This window comes from Miniopterus natalensis, chromosome 2 (assembly GCF_054644295.1).
Source record: "Miniopterus natalensis isolate mMinNat1 chromosome 2, mMinNat1.hap1, whole genome shotgun sequence".
Taxonomy (NCBI): Eukaryota; Metazoa; Chordata; class Mammalia; order Chiroptera; family Miniopteridae; genus Miniopterus; species Miniopterus natalensis.
This window is the reverse complement of record NC_142082.1, coordinates 11,117,868-11,135,911: the sequence shown is the minus strand read 5'-3', so window position 1 is coordinate 11,135,911 and position 18,044 is coordinate 11,117,868. Positions and strand designations below refer to the sequence as shown.

The 18,044-nt window shown below is 40.9% G+C and overlaps 1 protein-coding gene across 1 annotated transcript in view; it reads left to right on the top strand.

Annotated features, from left to right (window-relative positions):
* ZDHHC2 (zDHHC palmitoyltransferase 2) overlaps positions 1-11,662 on the top strand; it is a 50,426-nt gene extending 38,764 nt beyond the window's left edge. Inside the window, exons 9-13 of the mRNA XM_087814128.1 lie at positions 948-1,074; positions 1,374-1,466; positions 5,057-5,169; positions 7,109-7,183; positions 9,560-11,662. Coding sequence (XP_087670254.1) covers positions 948-1,074; positions 1,374-1,466; positions 5,057-5,169; positions 7,109-7,149 — 374 coding nt within the window. The 3' untranslated portion in view covers positions 7,150-7,183; positions 9,560-11,662. The remainder of the gene's footprint in view (positions 1-947; positions 1,075-1,373; positions 1,467-5,056; positions 5,170-7,108; positions 7,184-9,559) is intronic.
* The last annotated feature ends 6,382 nt before the right edge of the window (positions 11,663-18,044 follow it).

Below are 18,044 nucleotides of genomic sequence, written 5' to 3'. Positions count from 1 at the left end.
ACTTTTTAACTTCTACAGCCTGTAGATTGAATTAGTAACACTGAAAAGACTTCCTCTGGACAATATGGTCCTCTAATTGTAAAAATGTTTTATATGAAGCTGTATAACAGGGTGACAAATGCTAAGGATTTTGCCAATTGCCACATTTTTCACAGTACCTTGACACCGTTAGTTACGAGTTTTCTTTTTTAAATGATGGGCAGAACTCATTATACTTGTATGTTTATTCATATTCAAAAAATAAAATTTTAGATTCTTGCATCTCAGAAAATAATGAAGCATTATGGCAGGAACACTGATGACCTTGTTCAGGTTGCATTCTGACATTTATTTTGTGTGTGATCTTGGGCAAGTCCCACCGCCTCTCAGCACCTCAGCTTCCATATGCAGAGGGCATAGCTAGACACGAGGTATGATTCTGCCTTGGCTCTTGGTTTGGACAAACCAGCTTTCAAGTACATTTTTGGTTAGCTGGGAAAAAAGGTATGACTGGATGATATAAAATTTTAATGAGATTGTGAAGATGGAACTTACTGACTGTAAAATGCAGGTTATAGAATGTATGTAAAGCATAGTCTCATTTTAATTAAAAAGCTGTAGATTTGTATATATCTACATCCATCCATCCATCCACCCATCTGTCTAAAAAAGTTTAGATGTAAAGTTTTAACTTATTTGCTTGTTTGTATTTTCTAATTTTCTGCAACATACATGTGCTGCTATAGTAATTAAAAGGTTACTTAGAAATTAAAATAAATGTAATCATTAGATTATGTTAGAACAGAACAGGCATTCTGCATTGCTGAGCTGTGGGTAGACACATAAGTGCTCACAGGGGGTTAGCCATTGAATTTAGAGTTCCCTCGTTTAATTCAGTCACTTCTAAACATACGGGTTACTAGTTGATACATTCTTTACTCATGCGATTGCTCTGCTATCTTTTGTAGAGGCTTTTAGAAGTCCAGTATTTCGACATGGAACAGATAAGAATGGATTCAGCTTGGGTTTCAGTAAAAATATGCGACAAGTTTTTGGTGATGAGAAGAAGTATTGGTTCCTACCCATTTTTTCAAGGTATTTTGTTGTGAAATTCTTCAGGTCTTAAACTAATGAAAGTAATCCAACAAAGGAGCTCCATTATTCTGCAGAGAAACTCCTGTTTTTGTAAAGTATTATTTTATGATTCACTATTATATCGATGTGAAAGTCAATTAATTCACCATGTCCCTGAACATGCTGTATTGAAACCAGTGTCTGATATTCGTTTGGTCCGTAACATAACTATGTTCTGCTCTCAGACGTCAGCGCTTTAACAAAATTTCACTCTGTTGTTTGTTTTGTTGCTCAGTTGTAAGTTTTTATTTTAATTATAGTCTAGGTGATGGCTGCTCCTTTCCAACTTGCCTCGTTAACCAAGACCCTGAACAACCATCTACTCCTGCAGGACTGAACTCAACATCTAAAAAGTAATCCCATATTGTTTTTTCTGTTTTACTTTCGAATAACATACTTTATCCTCATGTATCCTTTGGTTACGTTTTTTTGAAAAAAAGTTTTAAAAACATAATTTACTACAATGGTTTCCACTTGGAATGAGAGAGGGAGGAAAGTATAGGGAGCTTCAGTTATACTTGTAAATTCTGTTATTAATCTGGGTGGTGGGTAAACAGGTTGTTAATTCTTTAAACATTTTGGTTGACTGAAATATGTTATGATTTTGTAAAATATAGTGCTTACAAGAAAAAAAAAGTCCAAATTAGCTCCCCTAGTGATCAGGTGAGCCGACCCAGCGTACACTTTCCTCTGACCCTCCAGGTCCTCCCTGTCTGGTAACTGCTATAAAGAGGTCAGAGAACTTCCCTGATCAGGCCTCTGGAGACCAAATGGGATCCCAGCCCCCTGCCTGGCAGTTTTGTTAACAAGGTGCACCGTTAACAAGGTGCAACGTGTTCCTAGTGCTCTTTAGAGACCTCTAAGCATTATCTGAGCCATTTCTGTGGAGAGAGCAAGGAAGGGCTCTTGGAAATTTACTGTCTGGAGACTTTTGCCTGCACTTTAAAGTCTGTTTGGGTTCTAGCCTATCAAGAATCTGAGGAAGACCTGAAATTTGATTCTGACTTGACTACTACCTGGGAAAAGGCAAAATTACTTAAAGGTTTAAAATGCTAAGCATATATGAATAAATTTTAAACATGAATTTTTATATTGTTAAGACAGTTATTTGAATATGGCCATACTTCTAATTTTTAATGAAATTCAATAGCATAAGCATAACCATAATAGCATTCTTAGTTAAATTTTAGAGGTTTTCTTAGTTGCCAGAATACTGTGTACACAGCACCCACACCTACACTCCCCGTCTAGTGCAGATTTCTTATTGCTAACAATACTTTCTCCTCTGGAGCCTGGTGTGACCGCAGAATGCTTCTCAAGGCTGTGATCCTGGCAGTCATTCCAAATTATTTTAAATTGTCATGAGATGAAACCTATTTGCCACCCCATCCCTAGAGGGAGCTATGTATAGATCAGACTATCAGTTAATGAGGAGGGATTTACATGTGTTTCACAGGGACATTCAGAGTATTTGGGGTCATGCTCTGTGAATTTTGGCTTGAAAATTCCACAGAGCTAAATGTTAATGGTTTTCCTTATACTTTGGTGCAGAAAAATCTAGTTTTAATAAGTTATTTGTTATGTTTTGAGGCTTTTAGAAAATTTAACAGTTTTCAATAATGATTATCTTTATTAAGTGGTTTTTGTAGTTGAAGACTCTGGGTTTTAGAGATAATGTCTCTCCCACTAAGTGTACCGAGGGCACTGGGAGAAATCCAGTTCTGGTGCTGTTACCCAGCTAGGTCATCTTGAAGAGGTCAAGTAACTAGGCTTCTCTTCCCTTTCCCTTAAATGTTGAGATTGGATTTTGACAACTAAAGTATCTTCTACAGAATTCTATAATTCCCCCATTAACCCCTATAAAATTTCTGTGGTTAATGCTGGTATCTCCTCTGTGCTCCAGAGTGTTATATCTGACTATTCACCCAACATTCCCACTTAAATGCCTAAAAGTCATGGCCAGCTGAACAGGTGCAAGGCAGAACTCTTGACCCTCACGCCCACCTGAAACCTGATTGTAACCTCCATTCTTCCATAGATGAATCAGTATCCATGACCTCTGTTCTCCCAGGTGCTCGGGCCCAAAACTCGAGTCATTCTCATTCCTTTCTTTAGTTACCTTTACTCCATTTGCAAACCCCGTCAGATTCACCCTCAAAATATATTCATATAATTTCTCACATGAATTGTTTCAATTCGTAACTGATCTTCCTGATTCCATTTTTGCCCTACTCCAGTCTGTCCATTAAGAAGTCAGCATGATCCTTTTAAAACATAAATCAGATTGTGCCACTCTTCTGCTCAAAAACCTCCATTGATTTCCCATCTTACTCTGAATAAAGACTAAGGAGTGTTCTTACCTCGTCCTATCTAGTCTGGCCCCCAGCACCTCTCCACTGATGTCAGCCCTTAACCACTTTTCAGCTACTCACAATTGTTGGACACACAGATCTTGGCTGTTCCTTAGATGTACCAAGCATGCCCCTTACTTAGTGCCTTTGAACTTGCTGATTGCTCTTCCTAAATGTTCTTCCTCCAGAATTCTGAATGGCCTGTGCCTTCTCTTCATTCACTTTTACTCAGATATAACTTCACAAATAGAGGCAAGCTTTTGTATAATAGTAGCCTGCTCCAACATTTCCTTGTACACTGTCCTTTTTTAAAAAAAATTGTCATAGCTCATATTGTCACCTGACTGTTTATTTATTTATTACTATTATTCCTCAGTTACAATGAAATTTCCATGAGGTCAAATACTTTATTCATTGATGTAACAGGTACTCAATGAATATCATTGAATGAATGGATCCTTGCCCGCAATCAATCTCCAAGGAGTCCCTAACCCAGGACTTAGTATTCTGCACCTGGTATATGGCCTCTTTCCTGAGGAATAATAAGAATTAGAGTAAAAGAGATTTTTCATATGAGTTTTTTAAAAGATTTACCTTCAAAATTTTACTAAGGGTGTGTTAAAGCTGCACAAAATTGAAATATTCTCAAATTTTAGATATGAAGTGATTAGTAAGGTGCAAAAGCATGTCCTTTAAAAAATAATAATTATAGACAATTGAAATACGTGAAATTATTCTTGGAAGAATTTTAAGTAGGTTTTTTTTTCTTTTGAACATTACTGTAAGTAGTATTTCAGGGTGTTCTAAAATAAGCTTCTATGCCAATAATTTTTTCTATATAACTCAAATGTTAATTTATGTATATATTTTTTCATACCATCCAATATGTCAATGTATGGCAGGTTTTCAGTTTTAAACTTAAGTTCTTCTTTTAAGACTCTTCATTTTCCCAAAGTAAACACCAGGTTTGTAAGACCTGATAATGTTAGATGTTTTCGACATTCCTGCAAGATGATCCTCAAATTTGTTGTTTCAGTCTCATCGAGGACAGAGAGTTCTTTGTTCAAGACCAGTCAGGCCACTTTAGAAACACTAGATCAGTTTTTCCTCAAACCTGTCTTTCTACCATCACCCTCATATATTTTTTTCATATCCACATACCACTTAAAAATAATATTTTTCTTTAATATATTTATTTAAATTGGCACAGAGATTTATTTTTAAACCAAACTTCCTATCACTGTCACAAATGAGAAACTAGTATAATTTGTCGTAAATAGAATGTAACAGCGTAAAATTGGTAATAAAATACTGATAGGTCTAACTAGATTCCCTTACCAGCTAAAGTCCGAAGCTGAGGCTGTATTAAAAATGGAAATTTGCCAGAGTTAAAGATTGTGAAAAGAGAGCCGAAGAGGGGACACGTTTCTCAGTGTGAGCCAGCGTGATGTGCTGGTTCCTGTGTCCCCCCATTCCCTTGGGTAACTCCGACAGCATCTCGCAAGCACCGCAGTGGTTTGAGGGCCATGCTCTGAGAAACGCTCGCCTTAGTGCCGTTAAGAGTTAATGTGATGACGATTATTATTGTTCAGTCCTGAAAACCATCAGTTTCCTGCAAAGCCCCTGAGAGAGTCGCAGAGCCACCTCCTTCCTGATTCTCAGTCTTGGGCAGACGGCAGCGTGAACCCCGGAAAAGACAAAGCTGGTAAGGGTGTGCTTGTTTGGCGTTCCGTACATATTTTATTTTTATTTTTTTATTATTTTTTAAATATATCTTTATTGATTTCAGAGAGAGGAAAGGAGAGGGAGAGAGAGAGAGAGAAACACCAATGATGAGAGAGTCATTGATCGGCTGCAGCCCACAACCCGGGCCTGTGCCCTGACCGGGAATCGAACCCCGGTCGCTTGGATCCCAGGTCGACGCTCAGCCGCTGAGCCACGCCCGGCTGGGCTATATTTTACTTTTAAAAGGTTAAAGTAGTGAAGAAATTACATTATATTAACCTATAGGATTTTTCTTGCTTTGATGTCAGACTTCCAGTGTAAATTTAGAATAATTTTAGGAACTCCTATTTGTGAAGTACTTGAAAGTCTGTTAGTTCTAGAAAATCATCCTGTGAAAGACAGAGCTACATTGTGGGAGTGTTCCCAGTGGAAAGAGCCAAATCTTTATTACTGCATATTAAATGATAGGAATCAACTCAAAGTACAGGTTTTTTTAAATGGGAAAATGTAATCAATTCAGACAAAAGGTTGAAAAATATCTGCTGTAAAGGATCTCAAGTTACGCCGTTCTTTTACCCTAGGTTTCCATCCAATTTAAAAAGGTTGAAGTGGTTGCATAATTACTGTAACTTTAGCTACCTGTAATTTCTTCATATTTCTCTTGTTATTGTTGTTGATTTTAATCCTTTGATTACTTCTTTATTGGCAAAGAACAGCAAGGCTTTGAAGTCAGACAGACCTATTCAAATCCCAGTTTGGGCACCTCCTTAGGATGCGCCGTTCGCTGAGTTACCAGCCTCAGGCTGAGCCTCCCTGTGTTGGAAACACGCCTGTTCCTCAGCGCTGGGCAGGGTTAGGCAGGGCAGAGCCCTGCAGACGGCAGACGCGGGGTCCCTGCGGGAGCCGGAGCCACTGCCCTCCACCGAGGCGCCCAGGGCCAGTCTCCAGGGTGACAGCTGGGCTCCCCTGCCCCTTCTCCTTCGCGCCCAGTCTCGTCAGACTCTCACGCTGCTTAACTTGGCCTCGCTGCACTTGACTGCTTCATCTGAGATCTCTCTGGGATTCAGTGATGGTGACAAACAAGGGGATTGTCCTGATTAAAAACCCGAAGGTCGTTATGAAATACATAACCGGGCATTGTCTCCTGAAGCACCGGCTTTCTTCAGAAAGGCTTGTCCCTAGAGAATATCCCGGGCGGGGGACAGGCAGGTTCCCAGTGAGTGTGCAGAGCGGCTCTCGCTGCTGTGAGTCGCTGTGTCCCCGTGGCAGTGACTGTGAGCCCGCCGCCCCCCGGCCACCGGAGCATCACCACGTGCCCCCCGCCTGCAGACCCGTGTGGGAGGGCGCGGCCGGACCTGGACAAAGCCGGTGACACCTGTCCGCCCAGCTTCCTTAGAGGCAGAGGAGCGGTCGTGCTTGGGGGGCTGGCGACACAGGGCTCTGCTCTCAGGGGGCCCGCGTCCCACCCCACAGTGGCCTGAGCGCGGGAACGCTCCCTGGTTTCTAACGGGCTGGTCATTATTTGGCATCTGGACAGATTTCCCCATTAGGGTGACGACGCCAGGAGTGAAGTGTGAAGGGTGGTGTCAAAGGAGCCCTGAGAAGGGCGAGGCACCGGGCTCGGGTCGGTTACTAGGCGGCGAGGCCGGGAGCAGGGCCTGGGGCGCGCACCACAGGAGCCGGCTCCAGGGCGTCCTTGGTTCCCCAGGGGTGTGGCCCCGTTTTCAAGTGCTTTTTTTGTGACAGTGCCTGTGGCCGACGCTGCTTGCCATGTGTGCGTTTACATGACCATCTTGCTGACGAACAGCGGACTGCGCACTGCATGGCACCTGGGGGGGCGCGGGGAAGCCGGGGCGGGGCGCCAGGCCTCTGCCGCTGTGCCCAGCGGCCACAGGACTCACGAATGTTCTTTCTTGAAGGCATGAGCAACCCTGCGCTCACCATGGAGAATGAGACCTAGCTCTTCAAACAGAGTCAATTCCTGTCTTAGGAAAGTAAGTTGAGTTTTTCCTTTATTGTTACGTTTTATATTTTTAACACTTTTCTGGTTCTCTTAGGGCACCTTGTTTCCATAAACATTATCACTTATTTTTGAGCAATGCGAATGAAAAGATGCCTTCGCTGACCTTGGGACTGCATCAGTCGTGCTGGAGACCTCTGACACGGACCTAGCTTCAGGACTAGCTAGTATGTAGGTCAACTTGATAAAAATAAAAAGTTGATGCACAAAATTCATTTTTAGAGTAATACATTAAATAGCAAGGAGGGATCCTAAAATATTAAAGTGTACACATTAACTGTCTTATCGTTTCATAGGATTGTACAGTTTTTAAAAAAAGTTTTCTAGCCCTTCGGATCTATAGTGGTCATGCCGTGGATCACCCATTCGCAGAACCTCCCCGGGCCTGAGTACATCATAATCCTATGTTAGCATAAACCTTTTATCCCTATTTTTGGTGACAGTAGGACGCTTGGCATATGTCATTCTTAAAATAACAGGCATCCCAGATCACTTTCTTTAAACCATAATTTTTAAAAACCTGTCCTTCAAAATCAGTTTCTTTACTACATAACCTATTTATAGGCCTGCAGTCAGTAGAAAGATATGAGAAAGCCCCTTTGGAACAAAGCCATACACATGTAGACAAAACAACAAACAACTATCTGTACAATTATAAACACAAATGTAAAGACTTGAAATTAAAATTATCAAGACAACTCTGTAAAACTTCACTCTAGAATCGTAAAGTCTAAGAAGCGAGACGGTAGCATCTAAAACAAAATCATTTGTGTCAACATACATCATGGATATGAGTTATTTTTGTTTTTTAGTTTGTGTGTTTGTTTTTTTAACCCATTTTAATCCTCAAAATCTGTGCTGTTATTTTTTAAATCTTTTAAAATTTGTTTTGTTTGGTTTTAATGAGTAGCTCTTTAATAACAGCAAAATGCTGATCTGGCCATTTGCCCGTTGATTCTGGTTCCGGACGACTGCGTAAGATGGTAGAGTGGATCAGATTAATCCTAACTGTGCTTAGGGGGCAAAAACTTAATCTTCTTATATGGTTAAATAGCAAAGAAACAATATTAAACTTCTGGAAATAATTCTTAAAATGTAACTATGAATAAACAAATGTGAATCACTAACCAATACCACAAATAAATACTGTACAGAACATAGATCTGTAAAGCACGTAGTTTCACAGGATTTTTTTTTTTTTTTTTGCGTATCTTGAATTATTAGTGATGATCACCATTGCTTGTGAGGTCACATGTTAAATAGTTTACAAGTTTACATAGTAACATCGTGTCCTGTGGACGTCCCAGTGTTTCGGCACAAGACCGGAGTTGTGTTTGGTCAACCTTGTTCTCAGCACTCTGCCCAGTACCAGACACAGAGTAGGTTCTAAATGAGCATTTAGAAAATAAGTGATAAAATAACTGTTAAAATTAAAAATCTCACAAAAACCTGATTTTACTACATTTGAATATAAGACATTCATGGTCATAATAACGAAATGGCAGCATGAATCAGCTGCATTGACATTAATAAAAAAAAGTGAGTTTTCTGATATAATGTTTTTCATTCTATTGATATAACCAGTAACATTAAAATATTTTTTAAAAATTGAATTATCTTAATGTAGTTACAGTTTTTCCAGTTTAAAAAGTTTTTTAGTTTGTCTGCTTTACATCTCAGACTTGCATTTCATTCAGTGCATTTATATTGATCATATGCTCAATTTAATCATATTGCTGAATTCCTTTATGTTATGTTCTCTTTTTGAACTAATTAGTAAATGATCTGTGGCCTTTTAATAAATAAACTATTTCTTAGCATATGTCCCAGATAGTTAGAATGTGCCTAGACCTAGACTAATGCTAGAGTGTAGATTAAATTTAGCCTATCCAGCCTTCCTTATAAATTATAAACAAAAAATGCTGTGCTTCTATGCACCTGAAATTTCAAACTTATTTCCCTAAGTCATCCATCGAACTCAGTTCTCACTCCTAAATGCTTAGTAGCCTCAGACAAATGTAGAACATAGAAGAACCCTGCCACTCAAATTGGGGTCCCAAACCAATATCATTGCCCTCGCCTGAGCTTAATAGAAATGCAGAATCCTGGGCCTTGCTCTAGTCCCACCGCATCAGAATCTGCATCTTCTGCATCGTGACAGGATCGTCTGGTCTAGATGTAGGGGTCAGTATTCAAGAGCCACTGAGCCTTCTAGTATAGAAAACGTTTTATTTTGAACAAGGGATGTTGTTGCATCAAACAGTGAGTTGTTTGTTGAATGAATGAGTTGGTTAGGTGTGTTTTTTAAATACTTAACACAGTAGTTTTCTGTTTTCTGTTTCATTTCAAGGTATCAATGCTGTAGATGGATGGAACAGGCTTCCCGCAGGACGGCACCACTGGCCTGACGTTCCCATTTCCACGTGGCTGGATTTGCAGAATATGAACTGATTAGTTCTCTCCAAGCTGTTGCTTAAAACATCACATTTTAAATTCAGGATACAGATTGTTTCAACGAAAACAAATTCCTGTGAAATATTAAAAATAATTATGGTTTATGAATCAAGGGCAAAAATATCTTCTATTATAAAAACTTTGGGTAAATTCATGGGCCAGTTTTCACCCAGATAATTCAGTAGCACAATTTATCACGATTCTCATCCAGAAAATTAAGATGAACATACTGAGATACAAAAGGTTTCCAGTCATATTATAATGATAAGATTTATTCGTAAAACCTGTTACCCATGAAAACGTGGAGGTAGCCGGTCAGACTTCTGTTCTTTCCTTCTGATGTGAATCCAGCTTCACACTGAGTGACTTCATTACAACTTCCAAATGACCTACAGTTGAAGGCCACATCCACTCTTGCTAGAATTTAATCTAATTCTAGCTTTTGTTCCCTGCTAGACAATGGCTATGATCACTGATGCTGAGCTCACTGATAAGCAATTGGCTAGAATATTTTTGTCAGAATGAATACATTTGTATTACATCTGAAATATATTTTCATCTCTTCTTCTTAAATTGGGGGAAAATCTGTAAGAATTATGAAAATTGTGTTTTTTTTTTATGATATTCTTTAGCCAGTTTGGCTTAAAATTTTTTTTTAATTTTTTTATTGATTTTAGACAGAGAGAGGACGGGAGAGGGAAACATCCATCAGCTGCCTCCTGCACGCCCCCTGCTGGGGACTGAGCCCGAAACCCGGGCACGTGCCCTGACGGAATTGAACTGGCGACCTTTGGTGCCTGGGAGGACGCTCAGCCGAGCCACATTGGCCAGGGCTTACGTTGTGTGTTTTTTTGTGTTTTTTTCTTTGAACGTAGCAAAAGTACCGAATTTCTGTTAAGAACTCCTGATGGGTCAATAGATGAATCCTGCATTTATGTCTATATTATTTCTGTGTTCTCTCATCAAAAGTATGACAGTTAAACGATATAGTTCCTCATCTATTAAGATTAAATGATGCAAATTATCCAAAATTATATACTTTGGGAAATTTAGTTCAGCATAACTCAATGGCGTGCTGTTTGGAAATTGAGTTTCAAGATAAACTCAAGTGTGTGTTTGTTGATGCCAAAATGTTGGGTTTCAGTAAATATACTGAGCAGCTCTTGTGCCTTGTATGCACTATTTAAAAAAAAAAAATTTATTTACTCTTAATTTGTTGGAGTGTAAGTTTTGTAAATGTTAGTGATTAGAATAAGCGGTGTACATTTTTTTGGTACTGATTTTCAGAGTTTAAAGCAGATTAGCTTTTAAAACTACACAGCTAAGGAACTGGTATTTAATCCAGGAGGAAATGGTGTTAAACTGTTCAAAATCTGAGTTAGACAAAAATTTATCACAAAACTGATTAGAAGGCCATAGGATAATGGAGTAATAACATCCTTGTAATTACTCATCCTTGCCAAAAGTACAGTTTTAAATGAGTTAATGGACGAACCAGTATCAGCTCAGTCCATTTTATAGATCATTTGAGAGCAATTATTTGAACAATAGGATGGCAGTTTTTTTGTTTTGTTTTAAAGCTAAATATTTTAACCTGACAATCTGCTTCAAGAAATTTCATAAGATATATTTTTACTTTTAACTTAAAGCATTGTTTGGTCATCAAAGTCTTCTTTACCTGAAGTGCCAGGTTGGAACCTGTAGCTCCTGCTAGGAGTCTTACGGGCGGCAGCATTATGTGATGTATTAAGAATGATATGCAACCCGATATTTTTCGAAGCACAGTATTGCCGTTTTTTTTCGGAACAGGATTGTTAGGGGTTCCCTCTTGTCAAACTAGAAGCTAGGGGAAAAGAGAGATTTTTATTCTTTACCTTGCTAGAGTACTCTGAATCCTTTCTCCATTTAAGTCATTCGTGTAATTATTGAAATACATGAGCCAATACACGTTAGATTCAGATTTGAAAACATTTTTAAAAAATAAAATTTTTTTCATTAAGTTGCAGTGGTTCCCTTTTTGTTTCATACAGTAAATAATCTTTAATGGGCTGTGTAGTGTGGGGATTGCAGTTCTCGGGGGTTATAATTTTGAGAGATGGCATATCTCGTTAGATTTGCAGGATACATTTTATTTGAATGACGCATCATCAAATAGACCTACATTTTGTATATGCTTATAATATGTACCTATTAGTTAACTATTTGCCATTGTTCAGTGAAAGGGGGTTTGTTTCTTTCAAAGATAAAGAAAATTACATCTAAATACAACCGTGAGACATTCAAGGAAGTGCTTAACCACAGAACCCCTCCTGTCATACCGTAATAAAGCCTGGTTGATGATACTTAGCAGCTGTCTACGTGAAGGTGCCTCCGCACTGACAATCTGAATCGCTTTACAGATACATGTTTCCTAATAGTCCAGCAGAGCTAGCTACTGCAGGCAGAACTCACGTCTACAACCTGGCCGTAACATAGGTCTTTCGAGGTGCAGTAAATGATCCTGAGGACAATTGGAACAGACTATATAAAACTTGAGTACACTGTAATCAACAGACAAGTACTGGAAATACAGCATGTGTCTGGCTAAACTGCCTTCACGAGGAAAATCAAATACAAAGGATTTATAAACCATGCTCGTAAAAATGGAAGCTAGTAATCATGTGATACATAGGAATCAAAAGACCCCATGGAAAAACTGTTACTCCATTATATTATAAACTAGCAAATTTTCCTTATTTTGAAATACCTGTAAACTTGCTGATTCTGAGGTTATACAGTATCTTTGGTATATACATCATATTATCAAGTATGTACTTGTAAAAGTGATAGTTCTGATACTGTTGATTAGGGGGAAAAACACCCACATATACCGACCACATGAGCGGTAAATGCAGCACATCCACTTGCCTGTAAACCACGATGAAGGTACTCAGTGCGACCATCCGCGATAGCCCCCATTTACAAGTCCTAATCTGCTAACGTTTTGTCTGATCTGTGGCACGTTTGGACAGTGGATTTGCACAAATAACATGTCTAAGGTAAGAGCCTTCTGCAGAAAACGCCTACACTCCTTTCCCACATACTTACCAACTTAGAGCGTATTTCCTCTTATACGTGGAAGCAGATCACTTAGACACCTTAAATGCTTGTTACTCTTTTTTTTTTTTATCTTTATTGTTGAGAGTATTACAGGTATCCCATTTTTCCCAATTGATCCCCTCCACTTCCCTCCCACCCCCTTCCCAGGCCTTCACCCCATTATTAACTGTGTCCATGGGTTATGCATATATGCATATAACTTCTTTGGTTAATCTCTCCCCACCCTCCACGCCCCCTTCCCTCATTCCTCTGAAATATGATCGTCTGTTACATGCGTCAATGTCTCTGGATCTATTTAGTTCATCAGATTCATTTGTTCATTAGCTTCTTCTTAAAGAAGACCCTTCAACATTTCCTGTAGTGCTGGTCTGGTGGTGATGAACTCCTTTACCTTTTCCTTGTCTGAGAAGCTCTTTATCTGGCCTTCAATTCTAAATGATAGCTTTGCTGGGTAGAGCAACCTTGATTGTAGTTCCATGTTTTTCATCACTTTGAATATTTCTTGCCACTCCCTTCTGGCCTGCAAAGTTTCTGTTGAGAAATCAGCTGACAGTCGTATGGGTGCCCCCTTGTAGGTAACTAACTGCTTTTCTCTTGCTGCTTTTAAGATTCTCTCTTTGTCTTTAACCTTTGGCATTTTAATTATGATGTGTCTTGCTGTGGGCTTCTTTGGGTCCCTCTTGTTTGGGACCCTCTGTGCTTCCTGGACTTGTAAGTTGATTTCTTTCCCCAGGTAGGGGAAGTTTTCTGTCATTATTTTTTCAAATGGGTTTTCAATTCCTTGGTCTCTTTCTTCCCCTTCTGGCACCCCAATAATACGAATTTGGGCCTCTTGAAGTTGTCCCAGAGGCTCCTTATGCTAACTTCATATTTCTGGATTCTTTTTGCTCTTCTGGTTGGGTGTTTTTTGTTTCTTCATATTCCAAATTGCTGATTTGATTCTCATTGTCCTCTACTCTACTGTTGATTCCATGTAAGTTATTCTTCATTTCAGTTCCCATAGCCTTCATTTCAGATTGGTACTTTATTATGTTTTAGATTTTCTCAGTTATTTCCCTAATAGTCTGCTTAAACATCCTTATAACCATTATTCTGAACACTCTATCTGTTAGCTTGCTTGCATCTATTTCATTTAGTTCCTCTTCTAGAGATTTCTTCTGTTCTTTCCTTTGTAACATGTTTCTTTGCCTCTGCATTTTGGCTGCTTCCAGGTGTTTGTTTCTATGTAGTAGGTAGAGCTGCTGTGTCTCCTGGAATTTGTAGAGTGGCTTTGTGTAGTAGGTGTCCTGTAGGGTTCAGTGGCTCAGCCTCCCCAGTCACCTGAGCTGGGCCTTCTAGGTGCTCCCCTGTGAGGGCTGTGTGCACTGTCCTGTTGTAGTTGAGCCTTGGTTGCTGTGGCATCCCTGGGAGGAACTGACCCCCAGGCCAGTCGGCTGTGAGGACCAGCTGCAACTACAGCCAGAGAGCTGTTGTGCTGGAGACACCCCTATGGAGCAGGATTTACTTCAGTGGGGCTTTGGTGTTCACCAAGTGCGCCCCTTGAGTGTCACTTGTGGATGTGGTCGGGTTGTCATCCAGCGTGGTTGAATCTGAGCACCAGGTGCACTGTCTCTAGGGCCTCCCGGGAGGTGCAAAGTCAGCCTGTGCCAGTGTCTTGCCCAGGGCCACCCAGCATGAGCTGCACAGCAAACTGCAGTTGGCTGCTACTTGTGCTGGGCTTGGAGGTGCCCAGGAGAGGCCAAGCTATGAGCCAATGCAGGCTGCCGCTAGTGCCAGGCCTGGGCCACTTATAAAGCCATATGGGGCCCGCTGCTGCTTGTTTGAGAGATTTTAGGAAAATCCTAAGCATGAGGCTCGAGAGGCCACTTGCACAGAAAAGCCCCTGGAAATGGCCTGGATGAGCTGCAGGTGGGGAGGGGCGGGGCCTCCGGGAATCACGGGGCGGGGCCAACGGCGGGAGTCAGGTGCTGGTGACTCAAACATGGCGCCTGCCTGCCGGCTGTGTGCGGGGAGGACTCGCCACAGGAGCCATGGCCTCCGCCAGCCCTTCTGCCTGGAGGAAGCCGCCCTCCGCCTCTCGCCCGGATCTCAGGCAGGTTAGTTCCTCCCCGAGTGTCCCGGGTCCTTTCAGGCTGCTCCCGGCGCTGGGCTCAGAGGGAGCGTCCGAGTGAGTCCGTGCCGGGCCCTTTAGAGGAGCTGCTGGGGCTCCCGCAGCCTCCGCGACCCTCAGCCACAGTCCCCGCTGGTTTCACGGCCTGGAGTTGTGGGGACGTCTCTTCCCAGCCTGGAGCCCTGGGCTGGGGGCCTGTTGTGGGGCTGGGACTCCTCACTCCTCTGGGAAACCCCCGCCGCCGAGATTCCCTTCTGGGTTTCAACTGCGACACCTGGTGTGGGCCTGCGGCCGCGTCTCCAGGATTCAGCCCCAACCCGCCCGCGTCTCCGCCCCTCCTACGGGTCTCGGTGCTGCTTCAGGTCCTTGGTTGTGGGGCTTCTGTGCAGCCGGATCTCAGGAGGCCGAGTGACGGTGGTTCTGTATTTTAGTTGTGATTGTGATGTGGTTGCAGGAGGCGGCGGGCACAGCTGCTACCTACGCCGCCATCTTGTTTCTCTGTTCTGTTACTCTTTTATATAGATACCATATAGATTCTCTTTCACTGACATTTTAGCAGTTTGATCATGTCACTTATTAACAGCATTAAGCACATGCTAACATTAAAGTCTTTTATTTCTAAACTAAGCAATCTGTTCCCCAACTAGATTTCCTTTAGAATTCATTACCAAAGAATCTCCTTTTGTTACAGAACACAGGAAATTGTGTTACACTTTATGATGGTCCAAACCATGCACTTCCCTTTTCTCTGTGTCAGGATGGGCTTGTCCTTGTATAGATTAGTATCCAGTGGCCATCACTGAAGGCATGAATTCCAGTAGGCTTGTTTCAAAGGAGCTTTGTGGATCAAAATTATGAACATGAAGCATCTCCCGACATAGCGGGAGGCTCTGAAATAGATGTTTTCTTCTGTTCTCGAACACAAGAGGATGTAAGTAGAGGGTGCTGCACTGTAACGCAGCCTAGATCAGCCACGAGCCCAACCTCTGACGCCCTTCAACTGTTCTACCAAACAAAGAGCTCAAATGTGATCACCTGAGCGATGCCAATGTACTTGAAGTCACTTGCAGCCCTCTCACTGCGGGAGAGTGACGAGAAACCTCCTCCAAAAACTGGTGATGGCGCCCAGTGGGTCTTCGATGTTCTTATTCATGGCCGGTATTCTCTGTATCTGCAGCTTATGGTTGGGGTGAGGTGGGGCGTGGCTGTGAAGGTCACTCATCTGTTGAATTACTTGAGTACCCTTTAAACCAAAGGGGGCCTTCTGATAAGTTACTTTAAACTCTGTTTTATGCTACACAAAGGAGCTCATTGCTCGTAAAGGACAGTAGTGTTTCATGATTTATGTGGCACCTTCCAGGGAAAGTTTAACACTGTTAGCTCAATCCTGACCTATATTTATTAATACTTATTAGTTTGACAGATAAACGTGCTTAATTAAACTGAAAAAAACATATGCATCAAAGTAGAATTCTGCTGAACAAATTAAAGAACTAATACTCAAGAATTAAGGATTAAAGAACTAGTACTTTCAGCTATGAAAGGCTGTTGTCAGAGTTTAGGTTTCCCGTCTCTATCATGTACAGCCCTCTAAAGCTAGTATTAAAAGCATCTTAAATGAGTTCAACATTTATATGAGAGCTGAATATTAAAAAAAGCAACCTTGCCCGGCTGGTGTGGCTCAGGTGGTTGGAGTGTCCTATACGCCAAAAAGTCATGGGTTTGATTCCAGGTCAGGGCACATACCCTAGGTGGCGGGTTTGGTCCCCGGTTGGGCGTGTATGAGGCAACCTACTGACGTTTCTCTTTCACATCAATGTTCCCCCCCCAAATCAATAAACATATCCTCAGGTGGGGATTAACAACAAAAGCAACCTTAATTACATAACTATCCTTAGTGTAACATGAAACATGTTTTAAAGTTCTTTAAAAATTACATTTAGGCTGGAAGTAGATGTGGCTGAATCCCAGAACAGTCGTGGTCAACTGAAGGGAAGTCAGCATACATACATACAGTTTGATTTCATTCCCTCTTTCTACATGATCTTTGCAGAAATGAGACACCAACTAACAATGAACAATGTTAATTCTTGCTTAGAAGAAAACAAAGGTGTATGACAAAAGTCATAACACGCAAGTACATTTTCACAGGTTTTTAAATGTGACCACCTACTTTTTCCTGCTCCGTGCATATTTTTACCACCATCAGTTGTATCACATCTTAGTAGATCCCACTTCAGGTTGTACTGACTTACTAACTAGTAGTTGTTCCACAGAGCCTATAAATAGAAACAATTTTTCAGTTGCTTCAAACAGCACAGATCTCCCAAATAACAGCTGACAGTACTGACTCATTAAGAGCCAAGGAAAAACCCTCAAAGTCATTTGCCTTGTTTTATAATTAACAGTTGATTTTGTATGCAGTGTCCTCACTCTTCAAGCAACTATTCTCATCAAAAGGCCAATAGTTTTATTTTTTCTAGACACATTTCTTTGGGCTACTGCGTTAAAAAAATGTGACGTTAAGTCACCATCAGTAATTGGCTTTGCTTGGCTAACAAATGGGCTGCTTGTAAATGTACTTTGGTTACATTTTCTTATTTTTGTGAAGAAATTATGCTGTGATGAGTTATTCTATTTTAAAATTTCGAATTCTCCCAACTCTTGCTTTCCCATGAATTGGGAATATTGTGATGAGGCTTCAGCCTGGTTATGGCAACATATGTTGTCTTTTTTGGCACAGTTATAGTGTCATTGCATGATAAACACAGTATTTTACCGTATCATTTGGTAAGATAATCCATACTTCAATGTGCCTTAAAAAGCACACCGTTCAAAGTGCACTTTCCTTGTTTTGACACAACGGGTATGAAATGGTAACAGAAAGTAATAAAATATTGTGGAACACTCCAAATGCTGCCCTCTACCTACATCACTGATTTTGCAGCACACCAAGCAGAAATGTGAAATTAAAAGAATGTCGTGGGCAGTTTCTGTAGCAGCCACTCAACTTCCCCACTGTCGTGCAGAAGTGGTCATAGTACATAAATGCGTGGGGCTGCATTCCAAAAATTTAATTGTGGATACTAAAATGTAATTTTCAAAGGTCAGGAAATACTTTCTTCCCAACCATTTTAAAACTGTAAAAATCATTCTCATCTCACTGGCCATA